The 25153-nt window shown below is 42.3% G+C and overlaps 1 protein-coding gene across 1 annotated transcript in view; it reads right to left on the bottom strand.

Moving 5' to 3' along the window:
- The window catches only part of fbxo10 (F-box protein 10), a 218558-nt gene that overhangs the window by 91285 nt on the left and 102120 nt on the right, over positions 1-25153 (bottom strand). The window contains exons 6-8 of the mRNA XM_034905711.2: positions 21918-21988; positions 19283-19435; positions 9196-9465 (exon numbers count right to left, since the gene is read on the bottom strand). Coding sequence (XP_034761602.1) covers positions 9196-9465; positions 19283-19435; positions 21918-21988 — 494 coding nt within the window. The remainder of the gene's footprint in view (positions 1-9195; positions 9466-19282; positions 19436-21917; positions 21989-25153) is intronic.

Genomic DNA, 25153 nt, shown 5'->3' with positions numbered 1-25153 from the left:
CCATTATTCTGACCCATATTGATTCTGCATTGTTTTCTTTGTCCTGATTTAACACCTGGACTTCAAGGCTATTTCTTATGTATAGCGCTACCCCTCCGCCTCTTCTGTCCTGCCTGTCTTTCCTATACAGTGTGTACCCACTAATATTATATTTGTCTCCATCACTCTCAGACAACCAAGTTTCTGTAACACCTATCACATCGTAGTTACTTGTTAGTGCAGCAGCTTCAAGTTCTAACATTTTGTTTCTCAGACTTCTAGCATTAAGATAAATACATTTAATAGCTGTCTTACCTGAGTTGTTGCCTTTGTTTTGATGTGGTCTCCCTTCTGTTTTCTTTTGTTTTCTCCCACCTTCCTTTCTAGTTTAAATGCTTCTGGACCTCCTCAAGAATACTTTCTCTGTGTAGATTGGTTCCGTTTCTGTTTAAGTGCAGTCCGTCCCACTTATATATATATAGTCCTTGTTGTAGAATGTACTCGAATGTTCAAGAAAGGTGAAGCCTTCCTTCGTGCACCACGATTTCAGCCATGCATTTTGATTTTGTATTTCCAGCTGTCCATATGGTCCTTTGCAAGGTGCCGGCAGTATCCCAGAAAATACCACAGTTTTGGTCTTGTCTTTTAATTTCCTTCCTAGCTCTCTGAATTTGTTTTGCAGGGATCTTGGCCTGTCTCTTCCAATATTGTTTGTACCGATGTGGACGACTACTACTGGGATATACATAATGTATATATTTCTCAACTAACCCTGTAAACAGGGTAGTATTTGGTGAAATACTTTTTGAGATACAGAGTGGCGATAAAAACGTGAGCGTCCTGGACAAATGTGCTATGATAATAAAATCCAGTTTAGTTTATAAATATAAGAACATAAGAAAGTTTACAAACGAGAGGAGGCCATTCAGTCCATCTTGCTTGTTTGGTTATTAGTAGCTTATTGATCCCAGAATCTCATCAAGCAGCTTCTTGAAGGATCACAGGATGTCAGCTTCAACAACATTACTGGGGAGTTGAACAACATTACTGGGGAGTTAATTTATAAAGCCGGGTATAAATATAAGAACCGTACGTGGATTTTTTCCCCCCCTTTGTGTGAAGGCTTATTATTTTTAGTATTATTATAACGCACTGTACAAGAGTGATACAAGGATGATTATTATATTAACTTAACATAGACCTGCAGCCGTAATGTAATACAGTACTTTGTAACAACTGCTAAATTAATTAATAAATAATGCTGGTAAACTGACAGCACACTTCAAATCACAATAACACAGGCAATAACAGCGGGACACAGAGAGCTGGCCGTGTCTGAGCTGGCACGCTTGGTTGAATAGGTCTGTCCCTCTTCCAATACGTTAGTATATCTATCATTGTTTAAGTGTGTACCTGTTAGAGAAGCATTAACAGATTTCCTGTGAAATGTTGTCTCTCCAGAATAAAGACTAGCTTCTTTATCACCGACTTGGAGATTGATTTGGTTTTATTCCCTACAGTCTATTATTTATTTTTGTATTACAGATTATTCTATTTCGAATAGTTTGTTGCAAAAAATGGGAAAACAAGCCTGAATCCCTTTTTGTATTTTAAACTCAGAAATTAGAAAATGAAAAACAAGTCGTTTTCTGGTTTTCCGATTCTGAATGCAAAAACGATTGGCCGAAATGTACACGGACCACACACACACACACACACATTTCAGAGCGAAAAAATGTAAGCCTTGGATAAAGCCGTCTACCAAATGGATAAAAAATAATAAAGACTACAATATATTTGTTATGACACCTCCAATTTTAAACTCCAATTGCTTTCTGTTTATTGAAGATCGTTGTTATTGGGTTTGTGATTATTTGTTTCTATCAAAGTTGTAATTTGCTTTGTTAAAATAATTATCTGACTGACAGCTTTATGGTTATGATCTTGTATAGCGTAGGTTCTAAAAAAAAAAAAGTGAGAAGATAATGTTTTGCCAAATAGAATAAAATACAAATGCATACTATTATATAATTGAAATGCCCAATTATTTTTGGGCTCAGCTCACCGCTACCACCCCTGCACTGACTCGGGAGGGGCGAAGATGAACACACGCTGTCCTCCGAAACGTGTGCCGTCAGCCGCCCGCTTCTTTACACTCTGCAGACTCACCATGCAGCCGTCTCAGAGCTACAGCGTCGGAGGACAACGCAGCTCTGGACAGCTTACAGGCAAGCCTGCAGGCGCCTGGCCAGACTACAGGGGTCGTTGGTGCGGCCCTAACCACTACTCCACACTGCAAATTGCAGTGTGGAGTAGTGGTTAGGGCTCTGGACTCTTGACCGGAGGGTCGTGGGTTCAATCCCCAGTGGGGACACTGCTGCTGTACCCTTGAGCAAGGTACTTTACCTAGATTGCTCCAGTAAAAACCCAACTGTATAAATGGGTAATTGTATGTAAAAAATAATGTGATATCTTGTAACAATTGTAAGTCACCCTGGATAAGGGTGTCTGCTAAGAAATAAATAATAATAATAATAATAATAATTATATGTATGCATGTTATATATTCCATATTTAAGCACATACATTAAACACTTTCTGCTATTTGTTTACTGTATATTGCTGCCAAAGGAAGTTTGAGTTTTTTTTTTAATTAACAGCGCGCGCTGGTCCACGAAGTTGTTCTTCAACTGCTACAGAATGTTCATCTTGAAAGAGACCTTCTTCACAACGCGAAGTAATTTACTGACAGGTGGGTAAGCTATTATTAATCATTTGTGTTGATTTAAGAAACCCCTGAAATAAGGATGTATCAGACAGCAGTTGAACAGCCATGAGTAAAATAAAAAGTTATTTAACTTTTTTTAATGAAATGGGTCAATAACAATATATTTTTTAGAAAGTATAAAACATGACTGATGACAATAATCAATCAGCCTGAATTGAGAACATAAATAAATTAATACTACTCGCAGCGAGTAGTCTAAAGCCGGTAAAAAAAAAAAGCCATTACAATACAGTATATTATTAATACAGTGACAAGACAACTGTTGCCACCAGTTCCATCAAAACATTACAAGCAAGGTGCTCCCAAGTGGCGCATCCAGTAAAAGCACTCGCTAGAGTGCAGGATGTGCTCTATAGCCTGGATGTCGCAAGTTTGAGTCCAGGCTATTCCACAGCCGACCGTGGACGGGAGCTCCCAGGTGGCGGCGCACAATTAGCCGAGCGTCGCCCGGGGGGAGGGAGGGCTAGGTCGGCCAGGGAGTCCTCGGCTCACCGCGCACCAACGACCCCTGTAGTCTGGCCAGGCGCCTGCAGGCTTGCCTGTAAGCTGTCCAGAGCTGCGTTGTCCTCCGACGCTGTAGCTCTGAGACGGCTGCATGGTGAGTCTGCAGAGTGTAAAGAAGCGGGCGGCTGACGGCACACGCTTCGGAGGACAGCGTGTGTTCATCTTCGTCCCTCCCGAGTCAGCGCAGGGGTGGTAGCGGTGAGCTGAGCCCAAAAATAATTGGGCATTTCAAATTGGCAACGACTTAATTAAAGAAATAAATAAATAATTGGCCATTCTAAATTGGGAGAAAATAATACAAATAATTGGCAACGACTAAATTTATAAATAAATAAATAAATTTTAAAAAAAAACATTACACACAAAAGACAACATTCCTCCGCCCAGGAGAGCAACCACCAAGGAAAGGTGTTAAAACAATCCTCGCCCAGGACAACTGGAAGCTGCTAGAGACTGTAAAATGCTGGCAGATGTAAAATGCTGGTCAATGGCTTATTTTTCCACCTGAGATTGCCACCAATAACCTTCGACCAGATATGGTCTTGTGGTCTGGATCAGCTCGCCTTGTTCACCTGGTAGAGTTAACAGTGCCATGGGAGGATGCTGTAGATGAGGCGTATGAGAGGAAGAAACTGCGGTATGCTCAACTAGCCTCTGAAGCGGAACAGCGAGGGTGGAGAGTCCGGGTTTACTCAGTGGAGGTAGGTTGTCGAGGATTTGTGGCACAGTCTACAGCCCGGTTTCTCAGAGACGTCAGATTCAGTGGCCAAGAGTTGCGTCGCATAGTGAAGAACTTATCTGAAGCAGCAGAGAGGAGCAGCAACTGGCTGTGGTTTAGGCGGAAAAATTCTGGCTGGGGATCTCAAGCACAATAGAAAGAAAGAAACGTTGATGTACGGGTAAGTAAGCTGAGCTGAGTTTAGTGGGGGACGGAGGGGGGTATTGCTGGGACGCCAGAATCACCGTCGAGCCCTCTTGAAGTGTCGTGGGCTAGTCGACAAAACACAGAGGATGGAAGGTTCCCACTTGAAGACCTCAGAGATGTACCCTACTTTGCTCAATCCAGACTGTTGAAATTTTGGGAATTTTTCAAAATTCTTTCTGTTAAAAACAACTTAAGGTGGAACTATGACAATGGCAGCAATAGCCTATAAAAAACATATTCAATCGAGGTTGATTGAACAATTACTTTGCCCGCTACGCTGGATTGGCGCCAAATATTCAACAATCTTCTTGTCTTAAACCGCAACGTCAATCGACACCTAAATTGGCACGCATGTTCATGACCAGGTCCTTTCTACCGTTTGTAAAATCCACGCCTTTTCGTTAAAAAACATGGCCGCGGTACGCAAATAACCGTTTCATGGCGGCTCTATTTTCATACATTCAAGATGCAATACACTACAGTCATGAAACTTTATATGACCATAGAGACTCACATGAAGTACTGGTGATATGAAAATGACACATTTTGGTCACATGGTTTGGCGGCCATATTGATAATTGTAAAAAAATCTTTTGCAACCCATAACAAGAACACCATTGCACTTATGCTTTTCAATGTCAACACAATTGCACAGACCATTGGAAAGTAATAACTGCTGAAGTTTGAAACAGATTGCTCACACGGCGCAGCGGCCATATTGGAATTTACGTTGAAATTTTGACTCCTAGGGCGTACCGACAGGGTCATAGTTATAATGGAACACGTATCGGAAGTCATATATGCTCTATGAAAAAATGTCATCCCCTGTGACCTCTGACCTCTCCTAAAGGTCAAACATGATGCATGACATCATCAACATACGCAACTGGCTATAAAACTGCCTATAACTTCTTATCGGCTGCTCCAAATTTGCACGAAATTTGACACAGATGTAGAGGTCAATATGGCGGGCTTTGGTCACATGGTGTGGCAGCCATCTAGATTTAATGAAAATTTCAGGCAATTTTCAAAAGTCTTCTCATATTTTTGCCAAAATTGACACAGCACAGCTGTGATGATAACATTTCATCAATAATAACCAATGCACTTAAATTTCACAATAACTGCTTGGAAGCCATTATAGTTGCTAGCAACTATAGTTATATACATTTTCAGATATCCAAATCACTATACAGAATTATATTTATTACATTTCAGAAACCTTTTTTTCCTTTGGTGGTTGATCCAAATATCTCCTATCTAATTCAGGTAAGAGCTGACAAGACTTGAAAGATGCTCCTGACAGACAGAAGAGAGAAGAAGCAACAGCAAATCCAATATGGCATCAAGACCTTAAATTGCACACAACGCATCCGTCTGCCTAAAATAGAGCCACACAACATTAAGAATAACTGCTCCCCAGCAGTACTGTTCAAATAATGTCACCAGCTCTTCAGCCTCAGGTACAGCCCTTGCTTACTTTAAATGCACCTGAAGTGATGTGCAATTCCGTGCCTAAATACAATTATACATTTTAAATAACTCGTGCTGCACATACCTATTTATATCCCATGCAGCCATATCTATACACCAACATTAACACACTACATGCAACATATAACACACAAATGCACACGGGGGTGGGGCACATTGCCACATATCCCCACCCTGGTGCGCAGCACACATGGCCTCAATGGCCACCTCCCCCCTTAAAATCCCAAAACTGTCGCTTAAAGTCCTGGGTCAAGAACAGGGACTTCAAGGGGTTCATGGGCGGCAATGTTGCCAGTAGCCAGGCTGCTACTGGCCATGCTGTCAGCAGACGTGCTGACAGCGGGGCGAGTTTCTTATCCCGCTGTACCCCTGGCAGCAGAAAGGCTGCTGGGGTTGGTGGTCTCCAGACCTCCCCCACCTTCTTCAAAGCCGGCAGCTCCCTTTTGTCGGGATCCGGCCACAGTACTTCCGGCAGCAAAAGTGCTGCAGTGGGAGCAGGTCTCCTGACCTCCCCCACGATCTCCGGCAGCGAAACTGCTGCTGGGTTGGTGGAAGTAGGAGTGGCAAGCAATCTTTCCACAGCGGTGAAGGCGGAACCAGCAGGTATTCACCCTCTGCTGGTGGAGATGGGAGGGGTAAGCAGTCCTCCCACAACGGTGGAGGCGGAACCTGCAGGTATTCACCCTCTGCTGGTGGAGGAGGCAGAGGCTCCTGCTGCTCTGCTCCTGCCGGTGGAGGTGATGGAAACAGAGGCAGCTCCTGCTGCTCTGCTCCTGCCGATGGAGGTGGTGGAGGCAGAGGCAGCTCCTGTGGGAGCAGCATGTAGTCTCCTGGCGACGGAGGTGGGAGCAGTGTGTAGTCTCCTGGCGACGGAGGTGGGAGCAGCGTGTAGTCTCCTGGCGACGGAGGTGGGAGCAGCGTGTAGTCTCCTGGCAACGGAGGTGGGAGCAGCGTGTAGTCTCCTGGCGACGGAGGTGGGAGCAGCGTGTAGTCTCCTGGCGACGGAGGTGGGAGCAGCGTGTAGTCTCCCCCTCTTGCAGGGGACTGGTGCGGCTCTCTCTTGCAGGGGACTGGTGTGGCTCTCTCTCTGTTGCAGGGGAATGGTGCGGCTCTGCCTCACTTGCAGGGGACTGGTGCGGCTCTGCCTCTCTTGCAGGGGGCTGGTGCGGCTCTCTCTTGCAGGGGACTGGTGCGGCTCTCTCTCTCTTGCAGGGGACTGGTGCGGCTCTTGAAGGCGTGACCAGCAGGCACTTTTCCTCTGCTGGTGGAGATGGGGACAGCAGACATTCTTCCTCTGCTGGTGGAGATGGGGACAGCAGACATTTTCCCTCTACTGGAGACCCTGCTACTTGGGCTGCTGTTCTGTTTATAGCTGCCTCCAGGTAGCTGAGGACCAACTCCACACCTTCCTCCAAGGTGTGGAGTTGGTCCCAAGGTGTTTGGGGTGTGTTCCCTCTCATATGCCTCCCATCGTTCCCTGTCCATCAGCCACAGGACTCGGATGGCTATGGGCATAGATGTCCAGGATCCAGTCCCGCAGCCTGATGGCGTCTTCTGCCATTGCCCTTTCATTTTTTTTTTTTCCTCGCAGTACTCGCTCTGGCCTGAGTCCTGGAGGCACTGTCGTCCCGGTTCTGACTCCACGTGTGACAGGCTGGCTTTAGTGGTGACCTCAGACCAGAAATGAACACAGAGCACTGCGAGTGAAAATAATGAATGAAAACGCTGTTGAATAAAAAGGTTTGAACAAAACTCAGGACATGGCACTTTAAGCCAAAATAAATAGACAAACAAAATGGACACTTAAACAAACGGTGGACTAAGAGACAAAGAAACACGGTGAGTACAAACACTATTATTATTATTATTTTCATTTATTTTACCTCCTCTCCACACCCATTCCCCACTCACCGAACACACAACCCCAAGTGAGTAAAACGTGCATTTATATATACTGTTGTGCTGGGATTCAATTACTAATTAATTATCGACTTGAATCCCAGCATGTGAACTAATTATGTACAACCCCGTGCTCACATATTAAATACTTTAAATGTACGTGAAGTGAAGTGCAATCCCCGTGCCTAAATACAATTATACATTTTAAATAATTTGTGCTGCACACACCTATTTATATCCCGTGCAGCCATATCTATACACCAACATTAACACACTACATGCAACATATAACACACAAATGCACACGGGGGCGGGGCACATTGCCACACCATGTCATTGATGATGTCATATGTGATGTTAAATGTGACAGGAAACATACACATAAGGATGCAGAGTTAAGGTTGCGTGGCGTGGAATCTATGAAAAAGACCTAGGAGTTTATTTTGACTCACAAATGTCTTCATCTAGACAATGTGGGGAAGCTATAAAAAAGGCCAACATGATGCTCGGATATATTGTGAAAAGTGTTGAATTTAAATCAAGGGAAGTAATGTTAAAACTTTACAATGCATTGGTAAGATCTCATCTGGAATATTGAGTTCAGTTCTGGTCACCACGTTACAAAAAGGATATTGCTACTCTAGAAAGAGTGCAAAGAAGAGCGACCAGAATTATTCTGGGTTTAAAAGGCATGTCATATGCAGACAGGCAGAATCTATTCAGTCTTGAACAAAGAAGACTACGCGGCGATCTGATTCAAGCATTCAAAACTCAAAAAGGTATGGACAATGTCGACCCAAGGGACTTTTTCGACCTGAAAAAAGAAACAAGGACCAGGGGTCACAAATGGAGATTAGATAAAGGAGCATTCAGAACAGAAAATAGGAGGCACTTTTTTACACAGAGAATTGTGAGGGTCTGGAACCAACTCCCCTGTAATATTGTTGAAGCTGACACCCTGGGATCCTTCAAGAAGCTGCTTGATGAGATCCTGGGATCAATAAGTTACTAACAACCAAATGAGCAAGAGGGGCCGAATGGCCTCCTCTCATTTGTAAACTTTCTTATGTTCTTATGTTCTTATATTAAAATGCTACAATTGTAAACAAATTGCTGTTATTTTGTTATTTAAGTTCTATTGAAATGCTGCATTTCCATTAATCATAATCACAATAAAAAGTGTGTATTTAAAAAAATATAGCATAAATTGTTTTGAAAACTGTCCAGATTGATTATTTGAGGGCTAAGAATGAAAAATCTGCAAAAAAAGAGCATTTCTAACATGGAAGTTGCCAAAATAAATGGGCAGCTGGGTGGTTAATACGTAACGGGTAGGTCTACGAAGTCACAAAAAACTATGAAAAGTCAAGATACAAAAGAAAAATCAATGATAAATAGAGCCCAATGGCTCTGATAATGTTTTGCAAATTAACGAATATTCAAATACTTGTCTGAATCTTATCCGAACATGAACATTTTATTACAGCCCTATGATAAATACTCCAAATTAATCTGGGTTTAAAATGTGTATTCCAAAAATAGGACATTAAAATAATAACTGCATAAACACAACTAGAATGCAATAAGTGACTAGCTGGGGACTCACCTCTGTTGTGGCTGATGCTGTTGGACTCGATGAGTGCCACACTGATGGGCTGCCTGGAGGAGAAGCGCTCTTCCTCGCTGTCCAGATCGTTCTCCCAATTGATGAGCTCACTGTCCTCATTAAAGTTGCCCCCCTGGCTGGGCTGGTAGTCATTGGCATCATCCTTGCGGCAGAAGACAGCCACACCGTAGATGCTGTTGTGGCTGATTTGGTTGCTAGTGATGTGTGGTAGGCTGGAGGACATGATCCACACCCCACATCCCTTGTTGCCTGAGAAGACAGGGAGAGGATCCAATATTTGTTGTTGAATTTAGATCACTGCCCTATTTTATTCTATTTTAAATTAAATGAGAGAGATCCATTATATTTTTTTCCCAATATTTACACATTATAAGAAAAAAATAGAAAGATATAAAAAAATGTACAGGAAGAAAACTGTGTATTTGAAAAACAAGTCCTTTAAGAGAGTTCATCAATACAAAATGGTGGCAAAGTGGCTGCTGATTAGAAACAGGTGCAGAGGTGATACAGTGCAGAAATAATCACACAAAGAAACTGTAATCCGGTTTGGAAAAGGGTTTTCTTTTTATTTATAAAACTCCCGGTGTGGTGACCAAACAATAATCCTCTGGCAATAAACACCAATGTGTAAAGCACGGAAGGAAACGATAATAACTGGTTTGCAGACCAAATAATAATACACGTTATCCGCCCCACAATAATACAATACGCGGTCACCAGTCCGGGTGCGTGCAGTAGTGTTGGTGGTGGGTGATAAAAATCTAACAGTGACTGTAGTGCAGTGTTGTTCCGGGTAGTGCTGGCCCAAGGCAACAGCTCCGGAGACGTGTTAGCCGTCTAGAGAATTTACAAAAGACAATTACTAACAGCGACAAAAACAAACAAAACACTCACAAACTCTTTTCACAATACTATCTGGTAACTCTCCCGGTCCTTCCAGTTCCATGCTTCTCTGAAGAAAGGAAAAGATTTACGATCCTCCATCCCCTTTATGTTATCACGTATGACCCCTTGGTAAACGAGTGCAGCTGTCTACTGTCTGCAGCTGCTACATCGTTTCCCTTCCGGGTCAATATGTTCCTGCAACAGAGTCTCGCCTTCTTCCAGACTGACCGATTTCCCGGCCCGGGGAAAGAACTGTCAGGCCAGCCCGCCCAAAGACTTACCCTTTCGCTGCTTAGCGCCCTCACAGGTCGGGAGGGAGATTTACAACCAAAACTCATTATATTTCTGTCACAAGAATACATTTATTTTTAGAGTTATATTTTAAATAGGGCTTCTGATTTTCGGTTTTAAATGATAACCACTGATAAAACACCTGCGATACAAAAAAATGAAATCAGTGTATATCCAATAAAGACCAGAAAAACATAGTTACTAACAACTCACGTTGACTACACCACTTTCCCAGTGCAGTTAGTTATGCAATTTTCCTCCTTGCTAACTTTTGTATCTAGCATTGATTCGTTCTGAATACTTTAAACCCACCCCAACTACTGAGTGGCAGCAAATTCCTATATTTCTAGCCCATCTTGCTCGTTTGGTTGTTAGTAGCTAATTGATTCCAGAATCTCATCAAGCAGCTTCTTGAAGGATCCCAGGGTGTCAGCTTCAACAACATTACTGGGGAGTTGGTTCCAAACCCTCACAATTCTCTGTGTAAAAAAGTGCCTCCTATTTTCTGTTCTGAATGCCCCTTTATCTAATCTCCATTTGTGACCCCTGGTCCTTGTTTCTTTTTTCAGGTCAAAAAAGTCCCCTGGGTCGACATTTACCTTTTAGGATTTTGAATGCTTGAATCAGATCACCGCCTAGTCTTCTTTGTTCAAGACTGAATAGATTTAATTCTTTTAGCCTGTCTGCATACAACATGCCTTTTAAACCCGGGATAATTCTGGTTGCTCTTCTTTGCACTCTTTCTAGAACAGCAGTGTCCTTTTTGTAACGAGGTGACCAGAACTCCACATGATATTCTAGATGAGGTCTTACTAATGCATTGTAAAGTCAACACATTGCTTCCCTTGATTTAAATTCAACACTTCTCACAATATATCCAAGCATCTTGTCAGAGTCAACATAAACTCCTTCTAGGTCTTTTTCATAGATTCCTACTTCAACTTCAGTATCTCCCATATGATATTTGTAATGCACATTTTTGTTGCATGCGTGCAGTACTTTACACGTTTCTGTTATTTGCCATGTGTCTGCCCAGTTCTGAATGCTGTCTAGATCATTTTGAATGACCTTTGTTGCTTCAACATTGTTTGCCACTCCTCCTATTTTTGTGTCGTCTGCAAATTTACGAGTTTGCTTACTATACCAGAATCTAAATCATTAATGTAGATTAGGAATAGCAGAGGACCTAATACTGATCCCTGTGGTACTCCACTGGTTACCTCACTCCATTTTGAGGTTTCTCCTCTAATCAGTACTTTCTGTTTTCTACCTGTTAACCACTCCCTAATCCATGTGCATGCATTTCCTTGAATCCCTACTGCGTTCAGTTTGAGAATTAATCTTTTATGCGGGACTTTGTCAAAAGCTTTCTGGAAATCTAAATCGTCGTATGCTTTGCAGTTATCCATTTTCAATGTTGCATCCTCAAAAAAGTCAAGTAGGTTAGTTAGACACGATCTCCCTTTCCTAAAACCATGCTGGCTGTCTCCCAGGATATTGTTACCATATAGGTAATTTTCCATTTTGGATCTTATTATAGTTTCCATAAGTTTACATATAATAGAAGTCAGGCTTACTGGTCTGTAGTTACCTGGTTCGGTTTTGTCTCCCTTTTTGTGGATCGGTATTACGTTTGCTATTTTCCAGTCTGTCGGTACAACCCCTGTGTCAAGAGACTGTTGCATGATCTTGGTTAGCGGTTTGTAAATAACTTCTTTCATTTCTTTGAGTACTATTGGGAGGATCTCATCCGGCCCAGGGGATTGGTTTATTTTAAGAGCTCCTAGTCCCTTTAACACTTCTGCCTCTGTTATGCTAAAGTTATTTAAAATTGGATAGGATAGGAACAGGTCGACATGTGGGGCATGTTGTCCGTGTCCTCCTTTGTAAAAACCTGTGAAAAGTAATCATTTAATATATTTGCTATTTTTTTTCTTCATCTATGATTTTGCCATTTGTGTCTCTTAGACATTTAACCTCCTCTTTGAATGTTCTCTTGCTGTTATAATATTGGAAAAATATTTTGGAATTGGTTTTAGCCCCCTTAGCAATATTGATTTCTATCTCTCTCTTGTCCTTTCTAACTTCCTTTTTGACTTGTGTTTGCAGTTCCAAGTACTCTTTCTGTGTGCTTTGTTTTTGGTCCCTTTTAAACGCTCTGTAAAGTGCCTTTTTTCGCTGAATATTTTTTTTAATTGATCTATTAAACCATTTTGGCCATTTTGTTTTAGATTTAGATTTGTCTACTTTTGGGATGTAATTTGTAAGGTGGTGTTTGAATTGGCTGAGTTTGTGTGTAAATTGGTACCAGGTGAGTGGCTAAATTGATTAGCAGTTGATTTTGCTATTTGATTGGTTTCCACACAGTTTAGTTGGTTCTTTGCCAAGCAGGTGTAACAACATTTATTCAAGCAGCTTATTTTAGCGCCAGCAAGAAGCGCCAGCAAACCGAAGAGCCTCAACAAAAGAGCCGGGAGTCTAGCTGTGGGAGTCCAGCAAGGGGAGGCCTGCGCTAAGACACTGGTCGAATAGATCCACACCTAACAGCGCTCTGGAAGAAGCCATCTACTAGTCAGGTCTGTAGCCTCCACCCCACTGCTCCTACTGTGCCTTTTGTCTTGCTTGTCCTGCTATGACTGTCTCTCACATCCCTGTTCTGTCCACCCGTCCTCGTCCTCTGCCCTCCCTCCGCTGTTGCTCCTCCAACCCCTCTAACCTAATTTCTCTGCCTCTCCCCCCCCTCCCGCACACTCCCTGGTGCACTCTGGAACTGTCACTCTTCTGCTAACAAAGCTGATTTCATCTCTGCCTTTGCCTCCCACCTCTCGCTCGATTTCCTTGCTCTCACTGAAACCTGGCTGTCCCCTGATAACACTGTTACTCCTGCTGCCCTGTCCTCTCTCTACGTCCTGTCCCATACCCCGCGTCTCACCGGACGGGGAGGTGGGACGGGTCTTCTCCTCTCTCCCTCCTTACTCTTTTCTGTCCCCTCCGATCTCACCTCCCTCTCTGTCACTACCTTTGAATTTCATGCAGTCCAACTAACCTCTCCCTGTCAACTCCTGCTCATTGTTCTGTACCGCCCCCCTGGGCCTCTCACTCACTTTCTGGATGAACTCGACTATCTACTCTCCTCCCTCCCCTCTCTGTCTACCCCGACTGTCCTGTTGGGTGACTTCAACATCCACCTCTCCAACCCCAGCCACTCTGCTGGATTCCTCCCTCTCCTTCACTCCTTCGACTTCTGTCTCTCACCGTCCCCTCCTACCCACAAAGCTGGCCGTCAACTGGACCTCACCTTCTCCAGGGCCTGCTGCCCCTCCAACCTCTCTGTCACCCCCCTGGACCTCTCTGATCACTATTTCATCTCTTTTTCTCTGTCTCTCCCCCCTCTCCCTGCTCCTCCTACCCCCACTGTCGCCTCTCGCCGTAACCTCCGCTCTCTCTCCCCCTCTGCCCTTGCCTCCACTGCTCTCTCTCACCTCCCTCCTATCGACTCCTTTTCACAACTCTCCGTAGACTCTGCTACCTCCACCCTCTTCTCCTCACTCACCTCCTCCCTCGACTCCCTCTGTCCCCTCACCTCCCGACCTGCTCGCCCCTCCCCTCCCCATCCCTGGCTCTCCTCTGTGCTCCGCTCGGCAAGAATCACACTGCGATCTGCTGAAAAGAAATGGAAGAGAACCAAACTCCCTGCTGCCCTGGACCTTTACCGCACTCTCCTCTCCTCCTTCTCCTCTACTCTCTCCTCTGCTAAATGTGCTTATTTCCAATCTGTAATCCAAGCCTCCACTAACAACCCACGTAAACTATTCTCTACCTTCTCCTCCCTCCTAAACCCTCCCCCCCTCCTCCTCCCTCATCTATCTCCCCTGACGACTTTGCCTCCTTCTTCTCTTCTAAAATCTCAGATATCCGCAAACTCTTTAACACCTCTCCCTCACCCCGCACCCCCTCCTGCTCCAACCCCTACACCCACTACATCCCCTACTAACACACCTCACCCTCTCTTAACTGGAGTCCCCCAAGGGTCAGTCTTGGGTCCTCTCCTGTTCTCTCTCTACACCCGCTCCCTGGGCCCCCTCATCGCATCCTATGGTTTCTCATACCATTTCTATTCAGATTTTCCTCTCCTTCCCCACCTCTGACTCCACCATCTCCTCCCGTATCTCTACCTGTCTGTCTGCTATTTCCTCCTGGATGCACTTGCATCACCTCAAACTCAACCTCTCTAAATCTGACCTCCTTTTCTTTCCCTCCTCCTCCCCCTCCTCTGATCTCTCTATCTCTGTTCCTCTGGAATCTACCACACTCTCTCCCTCTTCCTCAGCTAAGAACCTTGGAGTCACCCTGGACCCCTGCCTCTCTTATTCCCAGCACATCTCCACTCTGGCACGCACTTGCAGATTCTACCTGAGCAACATCCGAAGAATCCGACCCTTCCTCACCAACTATGCTACCCAGCTCCTGGTCCAGGCCCTGGTACTCTCCCGCCTAGACTACTGCAACTCCCTCCTGGCTGGCCTCCCTGCGTCCGCCACCCGTCCGCTCCAGCTCATCCAGAACTCTGCTGCTCGCCTGGTGTTCTCTCTACCTCGCTTCGCCCACGCTACTCCACTACTCCGCTCGCTCCACTGGCTCCCGATCACCGCTCGCATCCAGTTCAAGACTCTTGTACTAGCCTACAGATGCCTTGATCAGACTGCACCCAGCTACCTCCAGACCCTCATCTCTCCCTACACCCCCACTCGACCTCTCCGCTCCGCCTGCACTAGAAGACTGGCTCTACCTCCGCTACGCTCCCCTGCCTCCCGAGCCCGCTCCTTCTCCACCCTTGCTCCGCAGTGGTGGAACGACCTTCCTACAGATGTCAGGACTGCCCAGTCCCTGACCACATTCCGGCGCCTCCTTAAGACTCACCTCTTCAAACAGCACCTGTAGAACTCCTCTGTTGTATCCTGGGACACTATCACCCTTCATTTAAATATGCTTTATTTTGCTCTTATCTGTCCCCTATTTTACTGCATTTAATCCTGTACCTCAGAATATTGTAATCTGCCAAGTGTTTAATCTGTAGTATTTTGTACTTAATCATATCCTGATGTAACTATCACTATTTAATCATATCCTGATGTAACTTTCACTATTATCTGCTGTATTATTGAATTGTGGTTTGTCACACTTGAGAATTATTGTATTTCTTGTTCTTATTGTATGACTTATATTGTAACACTTGAATGTATTTGTATTTGCTTGCGATTGTAAGTCGCCCTGGATAAGGGCGTCTGCTAAGAAATAAATAATAATAATAATAATAATAATAATAATAATAATAATAATAATAATAATAATAATAAATTGTTTTGTGCCTCTAGTACTACATTTTTAAAAAACAGCCATCCTTTTTCTGTGGATGTTTTCTCTATTTTACTCCAATCTACTTCTGTTAGTCTCTGTTTCATACCTTCATAGTTTGCTTTTCTAAAATTGTAATCCTTAGCTTTATCATTACTTTTGGGGTTTTAAAAAATATTTCAAATGAGACCATGTTGTGGTCTGAGTTTGCCAATGGCTCTCTGACCTCTGTTTTAGTTATTCTGTCTTCATTATTTGAAAAGACTAAGTCAAGGCATGCCTCCCCTCTAGTCAGTGCCTTGACAAATTGCGTTAGGAAGCAGTCATTTGTCATTTCCACCATTTCAATTTCGTCCGTCGTGCCCCCATTGGGTTTTCCCATTTTATACAGGGGAAGTTGAAATCCCCCATTAGTATGGCTTCTCCTTTTCTACACGCATTTCGAATGTCATTGTACAACAGATTATTTTGCTCAGCGGTCTATAGCATGCTCCTATTATTATGCTCTTTGAATTTGTGTCCATTATTCTGACCCATATTGATTCTGCATTGTTTTCTTTGTCCTGATTTAACACCTGGGCTTGAAGACTATTTCTTATGTATAGCGCTACCCCTCTTGCACTAGCTCCGTAGCAGTGGGGGACCAAGCACCCTGTTCTAAGAACAAAACCCTGTTCTAAGAACAAAACACAATTCAAAACTGTCACTGACTTAACTTGTCTAGCAGGCAATTGAAATACGACACTGCCTGTCTTCTCACACACAAGCAGCACTCGAGCAAGTTGTGACGTAGTAGTTTGCTCACACACACACACACACCCACATACAATCACAGCCTCAGACTGAAAAGATGCAGACAATCTTAGAATAAATCACATTAAGCTTATTAATGGTATCTAGATTAAGTATATGGCAAGTTTACTTTTAAAGAAAGTCTTCATACAACAATATGAGGTAGATTACTTATAGTTATTTCATCAAGTTTCACTAAAAGTTACTTCACACGCAAAGTGTGCAAACTAAATAATTAACATTTAAATTCTATGTGGATGTGTTACAATTGATTAATTTAGTTCCATGAAAGGAAAATGCAACTGGAATTATACTCAACAGTTCCTTGAAGCTTAGACTTTTAGTCTGCTGTTTTGGAAACTCAATCTGTTGAAGTGTCCAGTACAAAAAACTCTCCTCTCACAACTAAGTCTTCAGTTCCACTTTGGTTCAAACTCCGCAACAAAGCTTTCAATTCTCAATAGAATCAACAAACAGCTGCAACAAAGTCTTGAGTCCTCGGTATAGGATCCACGACAGCGCCCATCCGCTCTGTCCTCTTCGCTGAATCTTTTATCTACGCAGGTAGCAGGGCACAGTTTCTTTTGGATACTGTAGTTTTAGGTGTACAGCAGACCTAGACTGTAAGTTTTACGGCAGTCCTCCAGCCGGGCCTCAGTCTTGTTGCTTGTGGTCGTTGACTCGCTTGCAGCTTGCTTCCTCGTCTTGGGTCCGTTTTCAGGCAGAGTCCCGGAGTTGCAGCTTTGCTTAGCAGAGTGACAGCACCTTGTTTAGCATTCGATGTGCAGCGCAAAATGTTCAGTTTTGCTTGGATATTTATAGTCTTTTTCACTCTGCTAAATAGCCACTTTCATGACATCATTTGTGTGTCTTGCCTTTTTTTAAACTCACAGTCCTCTGAAGTTTTAATGTCCTTTTCCACTGGGACATCGCTAGTTTATGTCTGTCTTGCGTCAAAACAATTGTTGTTGCACGTGTGAATTATCTGTACATAATTCAACTGTCCACTCAGCCTAATCCAGTTCTGGTGCCGGTCCTCTAATCAGTCTGCAAGCCAGAGGCCCCCTTCTCAAGACACAGCAGTTTGCCGTGTTTCTCAAGACACACAGTTTCATTAATGAATCCAGTTACATTTCTAATACACATTCATGTATTATCATATTCAGGGAATATGTCCCAGAGCATGCACCGTGCACCGTACGTACCGAGCGCACTGTACTGTGTAGAGTACCATTCAGCGCTGTGTCTGTGCACTGACGCTGTAGCGCTAGGCACCGTATGCCATATGCAATGAGCACCTTGTGCACCGAGATACCAAAGTACCAAGGGCTATGCGTGCGCCGCGGTACCAAAGCACCGGGGGGCAGCTACGCTATTGTGCCTATCCTAACTGCGTGGTTACACACACCTGGTCAGTGCGTAGCATACACCAGGGGGACACTAGGGCCAAAAAACCACGGTAGAATAGATAGATAGGGGAGAGCACACTGTTTATTTACAAGGCCCAACTCACCGAGGTGGACGGGCCTATGCAGCCGGAGAGGTCTACTCGACAGCAGGGATGCGGCAAGGCCTAGCCCCGTGGAGGAGAGCACTGCTGGAAGAGTCACTCAACAGCAGGGATACAGCAGGGCCTAGACCCATGGAGGAACTGTGTACTCTCAAGAAAGAAATAGACAACTCGCAGGTGACTGCACAGGCAGTCGCTCAAACAAGACAGACAGATAACGAAGAGCAACCTACCACTCAAGCGAGGAGGCCGCTGAAAGACAGAAAGGCTCTGTCTTTTCAAAGTCATTGATCCCGGCGAGCCAGCTTTCAGTACGAATGCAAGGGAAATACAATCGACTCGATTCGACTCAAGAGGCTCTTTTCTATCAACACGCTCAGCTCAACACAGAGGTCTTACCATACCGTCTTGAGACGGAAAAAGAGAAATGATCATCTTCGAATTGAAAGGGAACGTTAGGTTACTTACCGTAACCCTGGTTCCCTGAAAGAGAAGATGACCACCAACCGCGAGGTTGTATCGGTTGCCCTCACGGGTTCAATGAAAAAAGTGAAATGGCTTCCTCAGGATGACAGTTTTAATCCCTCAGTGGGCGGGACCGAGTGCATCATCCCAGGAAGGGGCCTATTGGCAACTCTGGTATAGAGAGCTCAGCGATACCTACCCAATGGGCAGGCATATCCCATACATAATGTTCGTTGGTGGTTGTCTACGAATTGAAAGGGAACTGCTCTCTTTGTAACTATGGAAACAAACCTCTAGACCTCTATTTATCATTCCTGCCAGTAGATTTTAAAATAAGAAGCAGCCAAGTGATAGCACAGAATTGTTGTTTGCCTACACATTTATCAGTTTATAGCTTAGGATGGAAGCCAGACATTTGTGAAACAGTATAATCATGGCTGTGGCAAAACACAGTAAATACATTTGTCACACAGACTAATCCTTTCTGTGCTAAATACTGAACAATAGTTGGCCAGAAAATTCAAAACGTTGTCTGGCTTAATATAAATCTATGGTTGTCAACAGTCCTTTGCACTTTGCTGGGAAAATCACCATGATGCACATTCATAGTTCTTATAACAAATGCTCCAGATAGCCTTCAACAGCTTAGCCAATCAGGTGTCAGGATTTTTGCTTTGTGCTTTCCATGTTGCAGTTTTGTAAAGTCTTTGATGTGTATTTCTGATCTGTAATTTAATTTGTACCTAATTGTCGTTAAACAGCACTCACAATAGATAGTGTTTCCTTCAATCAGCCCTTTGCCTCTCTCCCCGACTACCACTCCATCCGAGTGCCCGTGGCAGATGAGGTTGTTTTTCAGAACGGGGTCCCCGCCGCGTCGGATGTCTGCACCGCCCCATTGGTTTTCACGGATTATATTTTCTAGAACATATAAAAATGTTTTAGCTAAGCAGTTGTATTCAAAAGTACAATTTTCCACCATATTGTCAATTTAAGTCATCAATGCAAGTATTCAAAACAAACTTTTAAACTTCCGAGGCTTTGGGTATGACCAGCGCTCCAGATATGCTGCCTACTGTGTGTTTTAAAATGTAATGCATAAAGAATATGCATAGCAATTTTGCTGCACAACCTGAGTTGTTATCAAGCTTCTTGTACTCAATGCGTCTTAATGGTCAATTTTAAATGTACTGCATGCGGTAGCTAGAGATGGATCATAGAAATGTCAGGACAGCTAATTGTAGCCAGCCTGGGAATTGCCAAAAACATGTGACCAATAAGATTGGGTTTTCAATTAAGAAAACAAGAAACAAACTACGGTTGAATTCACTTGCAATGCGTGTTTGCGACTGGTGAATAAGCGACAGCATTCTTGATCTTTGGGATTTCTCAGCGCAAGGCGATCAATAAAGAATGTAGATTATAATTTTCTTTATTTGCATTAGTTCAGTATTGATACCGTTTTTTAAAAGAGTTTTTGATTATTATTTTTTTTATTTTATTTTATTAAGCATGCCTGATGACTTGAAAAGGGAAAACACAAGAGACTAAGAAAGGAAGATTTACAGAAAACTATAAAAACCGTAACATCCTAGTTCTAGTGTGAGGCGACTCGGTGAACGCAGTAGCTAACTACATCGAGAGTAGCAACTTTCCGGACTGTAATATTATTAAGGGAGATCTAAAAGGCTGTGAAAAAGACATTGTTGGATTTTTTCAGTTGAAAATAAGGAAAGTTATATGTACAGTATTTATTGAAAGTACTTATGACTTCAAGGTAATGTTGCATTTCACTCACCCAAAATGCATTTCACTCTCAGTGTAAACTGGAGAGTACAATTACTCAGTGCCCCTAACCCTTATCTGGAGCGCTGGGCATGACACTTGTTGCCTGTTTTACTTCACTTAGACCACTTGCTCACCAAAAATATATTAATATGCAAATGTATTAATGAGCAAGCTTGTCTCAATAGCAGTGTTATCAATTTACTAGGAATGACGAACAGCACACACGTTTATTGCCCACAAACCCAATTTTGACCTCTGCTTACCAAATATCTTTGTGACACTGAATTATCCCCACTTCAAAAAAAGGCAAAATATTTTAAAAAGCAAGACAAGTACAATGACTAGGTGGGATTTTTGTTCCCAATTTTATCCCCCAAAGATGTATTTCTGCAATGGCGATGACTGCCATAACTGCTTCAACTTTCAGTGTCATGGCAGTGCATGGGGTTCACTTAAATGAACAGAAGAAGAACTACATATATAAATAGATCTTTAAACTAGTGGCAGTGAGATTGTCTGTATAAACATGTAAAAACACCACAAAAGTGGTTTCAAGATGGCATTTGAACTGCAGGGATTGCAATGTAATGATTCAACATCTCATCTAATTTACAAATTCCTCCTGAGGGGGGGGGGGGGGGGTTTCTGCAAGTATGAGAAATGCCAACAGGAATAAAAAGATTTAATTTGAAAGAAAGATAATTTGTAAATTCAGAACAACAGGGTTGCCTAAATCAAACTGAAATTAAATGAGAATACAATCTAAATCTGACTGTCCTACGATGAAATCTGCCTGGGGCCAGGAACAGTTTTCTATATTCTGATTACAGAATACAAGTTGCACCTTGCAAGACATTCATTTGTAATTGTGAGTTTGTTTTTTCAAGTTCACAAGGCAGTAGCCATGCCTGCATTTAACTTTTTTCAAAACTGAAAATTTGGTGCAGGGTCCCCCACTGTACAGAAAGGTAAATGTTTGAGGCAGATTGGTTAGTGCCACTGGCTTTGTTGTAATGGTGGCTTAAGAGAGTGGAGGAGAAAATTATGAGACATCATGTCAATCTCCTACCAAGGTTTACACTGGTAAGCTTTAAGAATAGAATAAAGTTTACAACGAGAGGAGGCCATTCAGCCCATCTTGCTCGTTTGGTTCTTAGTAGCTTATTGGTCCCAGAATCTCATCAAGCAGCTTCTTGAAGGATCCCAGGGTGTCAGTTTCAACAACATTACTGGGGAGTTGGTTCCAGACCCTAGGTGGTGGGTGTTAGTTAGTACAGTGGGCCAATTCACTAGCCTCCTGTGTTGGAATCCAGCGCAGGTCAATATGTGAAAACCACCACACAATTCGCCCCAGCTGTCAGCAAAACCAGAGATAAATAACAGGGTATTCAATTCCAAATTGAGGTGCTCTCACAGAACTGTGAGGGAAAGCCTTCCATTACTGTACCCTCATCCTTCATAAGGGGGGGGAAAAAAAACTTTAAAAAATCTTTTCCCCAGGACATTTGATTCTTTTTACAGTTCTGGTTTTACCCTATAACTAACTTAGCTGAACCAAGGTTAAAGCTGAATAACATATCTGAAAAGAAAATATAATGGGATATTGACAGCATACCTACAATCTGTCCTCTTCCGTTCTCATTTACCGCAATGCCCGCAGCCAGCCCTTGGTAGATGTGATTCCCACTAGAAGAAGACAACTGGATTTGATAACATGGTAAAGCAAGCTTATTCATTTCTCTGGGGGGCTAAAATATGCTGTTTTAACACTGGAAGTACCTAATCCAATCACAGAATTAATTACGACTTAAATGGTTTCACTGGCTCAAGGCAATATTAAAACAGATTAGAAAAGAAAATTGGCTCATTAAAATCGGCTAAATGAACTGCTAAATATTGACATGTAAACTGCAAGGAAAAAAATACAAATCTTATACTGTATTTACTGTAATTAGAACAGCAGCTCACAGCAGCAGCTGAAGATTTGCTTTGGAAATATGAATAATTTCTTGGTTTCACCTGTGAGAACAAGTTTCTAAAATACAGTGCAACTAATCATGTGTCACCAGAGTTGGCGTTACTGTAATAATATTACTTTTGTCAATAACAAAATAATATGACGTGTTAAATTTTCAATGGGAGTAATAATACTGCATTTACTTTACTAAGTTTGTCTTGTTACCTTTTTTCTGTTGTGCACCTACATTGGTGGTCTTTGAAGCCAAAGTACATTTTCATTCAGTTGTAAGCGTGAACATGACTGCTCTTCGTTGTATTTTACAGACCTCTGTCACTGTCTCAATCAGCAGCAGTGAGCAGCACCACACGCGGTGTGCCGTCAAACCAGAAGAACTAACAACTTGCCTTACGACAGTCCTAAACCTTTTAAGGACCGGGATCGTACTGAAGTGGGCTTCCAAGACGGCAATCGTGTAAACACGATAAAAAAGCACTTCGTTTTGATGACTTACAGGGTCACCGTAATTTGCAGTACAGGCTTGAAACACATATAATTGGATAGGGGAAGGATTAAATGTCACTTCCTGATAGTTTTTTTTTTTGGGTGACATCACTGAGAGGGGCATTTAGTGTCTAAAGGACAGAGACAGTTTTGGCAGCACAGAGAGACAGCCTGCTTCAGAGGTAAGAAAGACATGATAAAACGCTATAAATCTGATGTATTTGACAATTATTTTAGAACATTTGTTATGTCTCATGTGTTTTAATAGTATTACTGATAATAATGGAATTAACTATTTTATTCATAAATATTTTGAGAGAATAAATCGAAAGTAGTGTCCATTATTGCTTATAACGACCCAGAGAATAAATGTGTATATGTCATTGCAATCACTCAGATGAAACAATGTCTTGTAATTTGCCCAAACATATAATATTTTTCAACAAAACTTTCAGGTATTGTAAGGTCCCTCAGATCATAGAATAACATGTTTTATACATGTATCTCTAAGCAGAATACATAATAAAACATACTTAACATTTAAAAAAATAAATATTGTGTTGAAAAAAAAGTGAAAAGTTTGTATGTTTTCTGAAATACTTTATAATGCTCCCCAGAGTGTTCTGAAGAAAAGGACACTATTTCCAAGATGCTACTGTAAAAAATAGATTTTTTTGTGAATTTTTATAGGAAGAGAGTCAAATACAGACAACAAATGCCTGGTCCTGGGGGAGCATCCCACTGAAAAATGCTTGGTCCTTGAAAGGGTTAAGTTAAAGACATTAACTGCTATTTATTTACCCTCAACATAGCAGCTTTCATACAAGCTTTATCTTGGCACCAAGGTCTTAGTTTTGTTTTTATCTGGCTAATTGCATGCTGGCACACAATCAGGTTAACTGGCTTGAGTGCAGAGCTTAATAAAAAAACACAGTGATCCCGACAGGTACATTTTGATGCGATACAAGGACTATAAACAGAATGTTTCAAATAGTTTGAATGTTCGCTTTCAAGAACTCAAATTGCATGCATACAGTTTAATTGATGCATAGATATATAATATATACAAAATGCAGGTGTATATCTACATTAAGTGATTTATAATACATTGTTTTGTATAGATTATGTCAATTTTTCCAACTAATCCTCGCTATTCTCTTATATAAAGCCTTTTTATGCAATTGCAGTTGCTTTTTTATTTTCACATTGGAAAGATTGTTCTGCAGTCACATGTATTGTAATGATTACAATTTGTTTGTTTGTTATACTACAAAAATTGTAAATTAATTAACTAGTTAAAAAGTAAAGAATAGTTACTATTAGATCCCTCCAGCATATGTAGTTCGTCTAAAAATAACTTACACAATTCTAGTATTGAATTAACTTGTGTTTTAATTACAGGCTTATCCAGGAAACACAAACAGTTCACTCAGCTCTGATGCATCTCTGACTACTACAAACCCTGTGCGTGTGCGTAACTACATCACGCAGCTGTTGAATATGAACATAGCCTCTCCCCTTGCATGTCACGGCACATTCGATACATCACAGTTACAACAACTGATTCACAGGACAAAACAAGCGAAAGAAATACAACGAGTAATATGTAATGAGTAATATAACGTGTTACTTTTTTATTCAGTAAGAAGTAAGGACACAAGATTACTTTTTCTGAAACATGCCCAACTCTGTGTGTCACTACTGAAAAAAAAAGCATATTAACCCTTTGTGGTCCTATGTCAGACCAGGTCCGACATTACAAGGTATGTGAAAAATACAGCGAACAAGGGGTGGGGTGGGGTGGGGCTGGAGATGCAGTACTGAGTGTCCTGTTGATATGCAGTGCCTTTTAAACCTGTTTTACTGTGAAATAAATACTTTTAAACAGTGCGTCTAAAATAAACTGCGCATGTGAAAATAAATTGGACCTGATCCGCCTGAGATGCATAAGAACATAAGAAAGTTTACAAACGAGAGGAGGCCATTCAGCCCATCTTGCTCGTTTGGTTGTTAGTAGCTTATTGATCCCAGAATCTCATCAAGCAGCTTCTTGAAGGATCCCAGGGTGTCAGCTTCAACAACATTACTGGGGAGTTGGGTCCAGACCCTCACAATTCTCTGTGCGCTGAATAAATGGACCGCAAAGGGTTAACACTATCTAAATTGTCTAAAAAATTCAGAGGAGCAGTTCCTAAGACTAATGGCTTCCCAAGATTAAGATTAAGGTTTAGCCATATGTTTGTAATGTGGCAGGTAAAATACAAACTTTGAATGATTTATTTATCTGTTTACTGTAATATTTGTAGGTGTCACCACGACTAGACATGGTATTTATTTCAAAGCAGTATCTGTGTAAGTGTTTCCATCATTTTTGACAGTACAGGATATAT

This window comes from Acipenser ruthenus, chromosome 2 (assembly GCF_902713425.1).
Source record: "Acipenser ruthenus chromosome 2, fAciRut3.2 maternal haplotype, whole genome shotgun sequence".
Lineage (NCBI taxonomy): Eukaryota > Metazoa > Chordata > Actinopteri > Acipenseriformes > Acipenseridae > Acipenser > Acipenser ruthenus.
The sequence above is the reverse complement of the archived record's forward strand: the minus strand, read 5'-3'. Positions and strand labels throughout refer to the sequence as shown.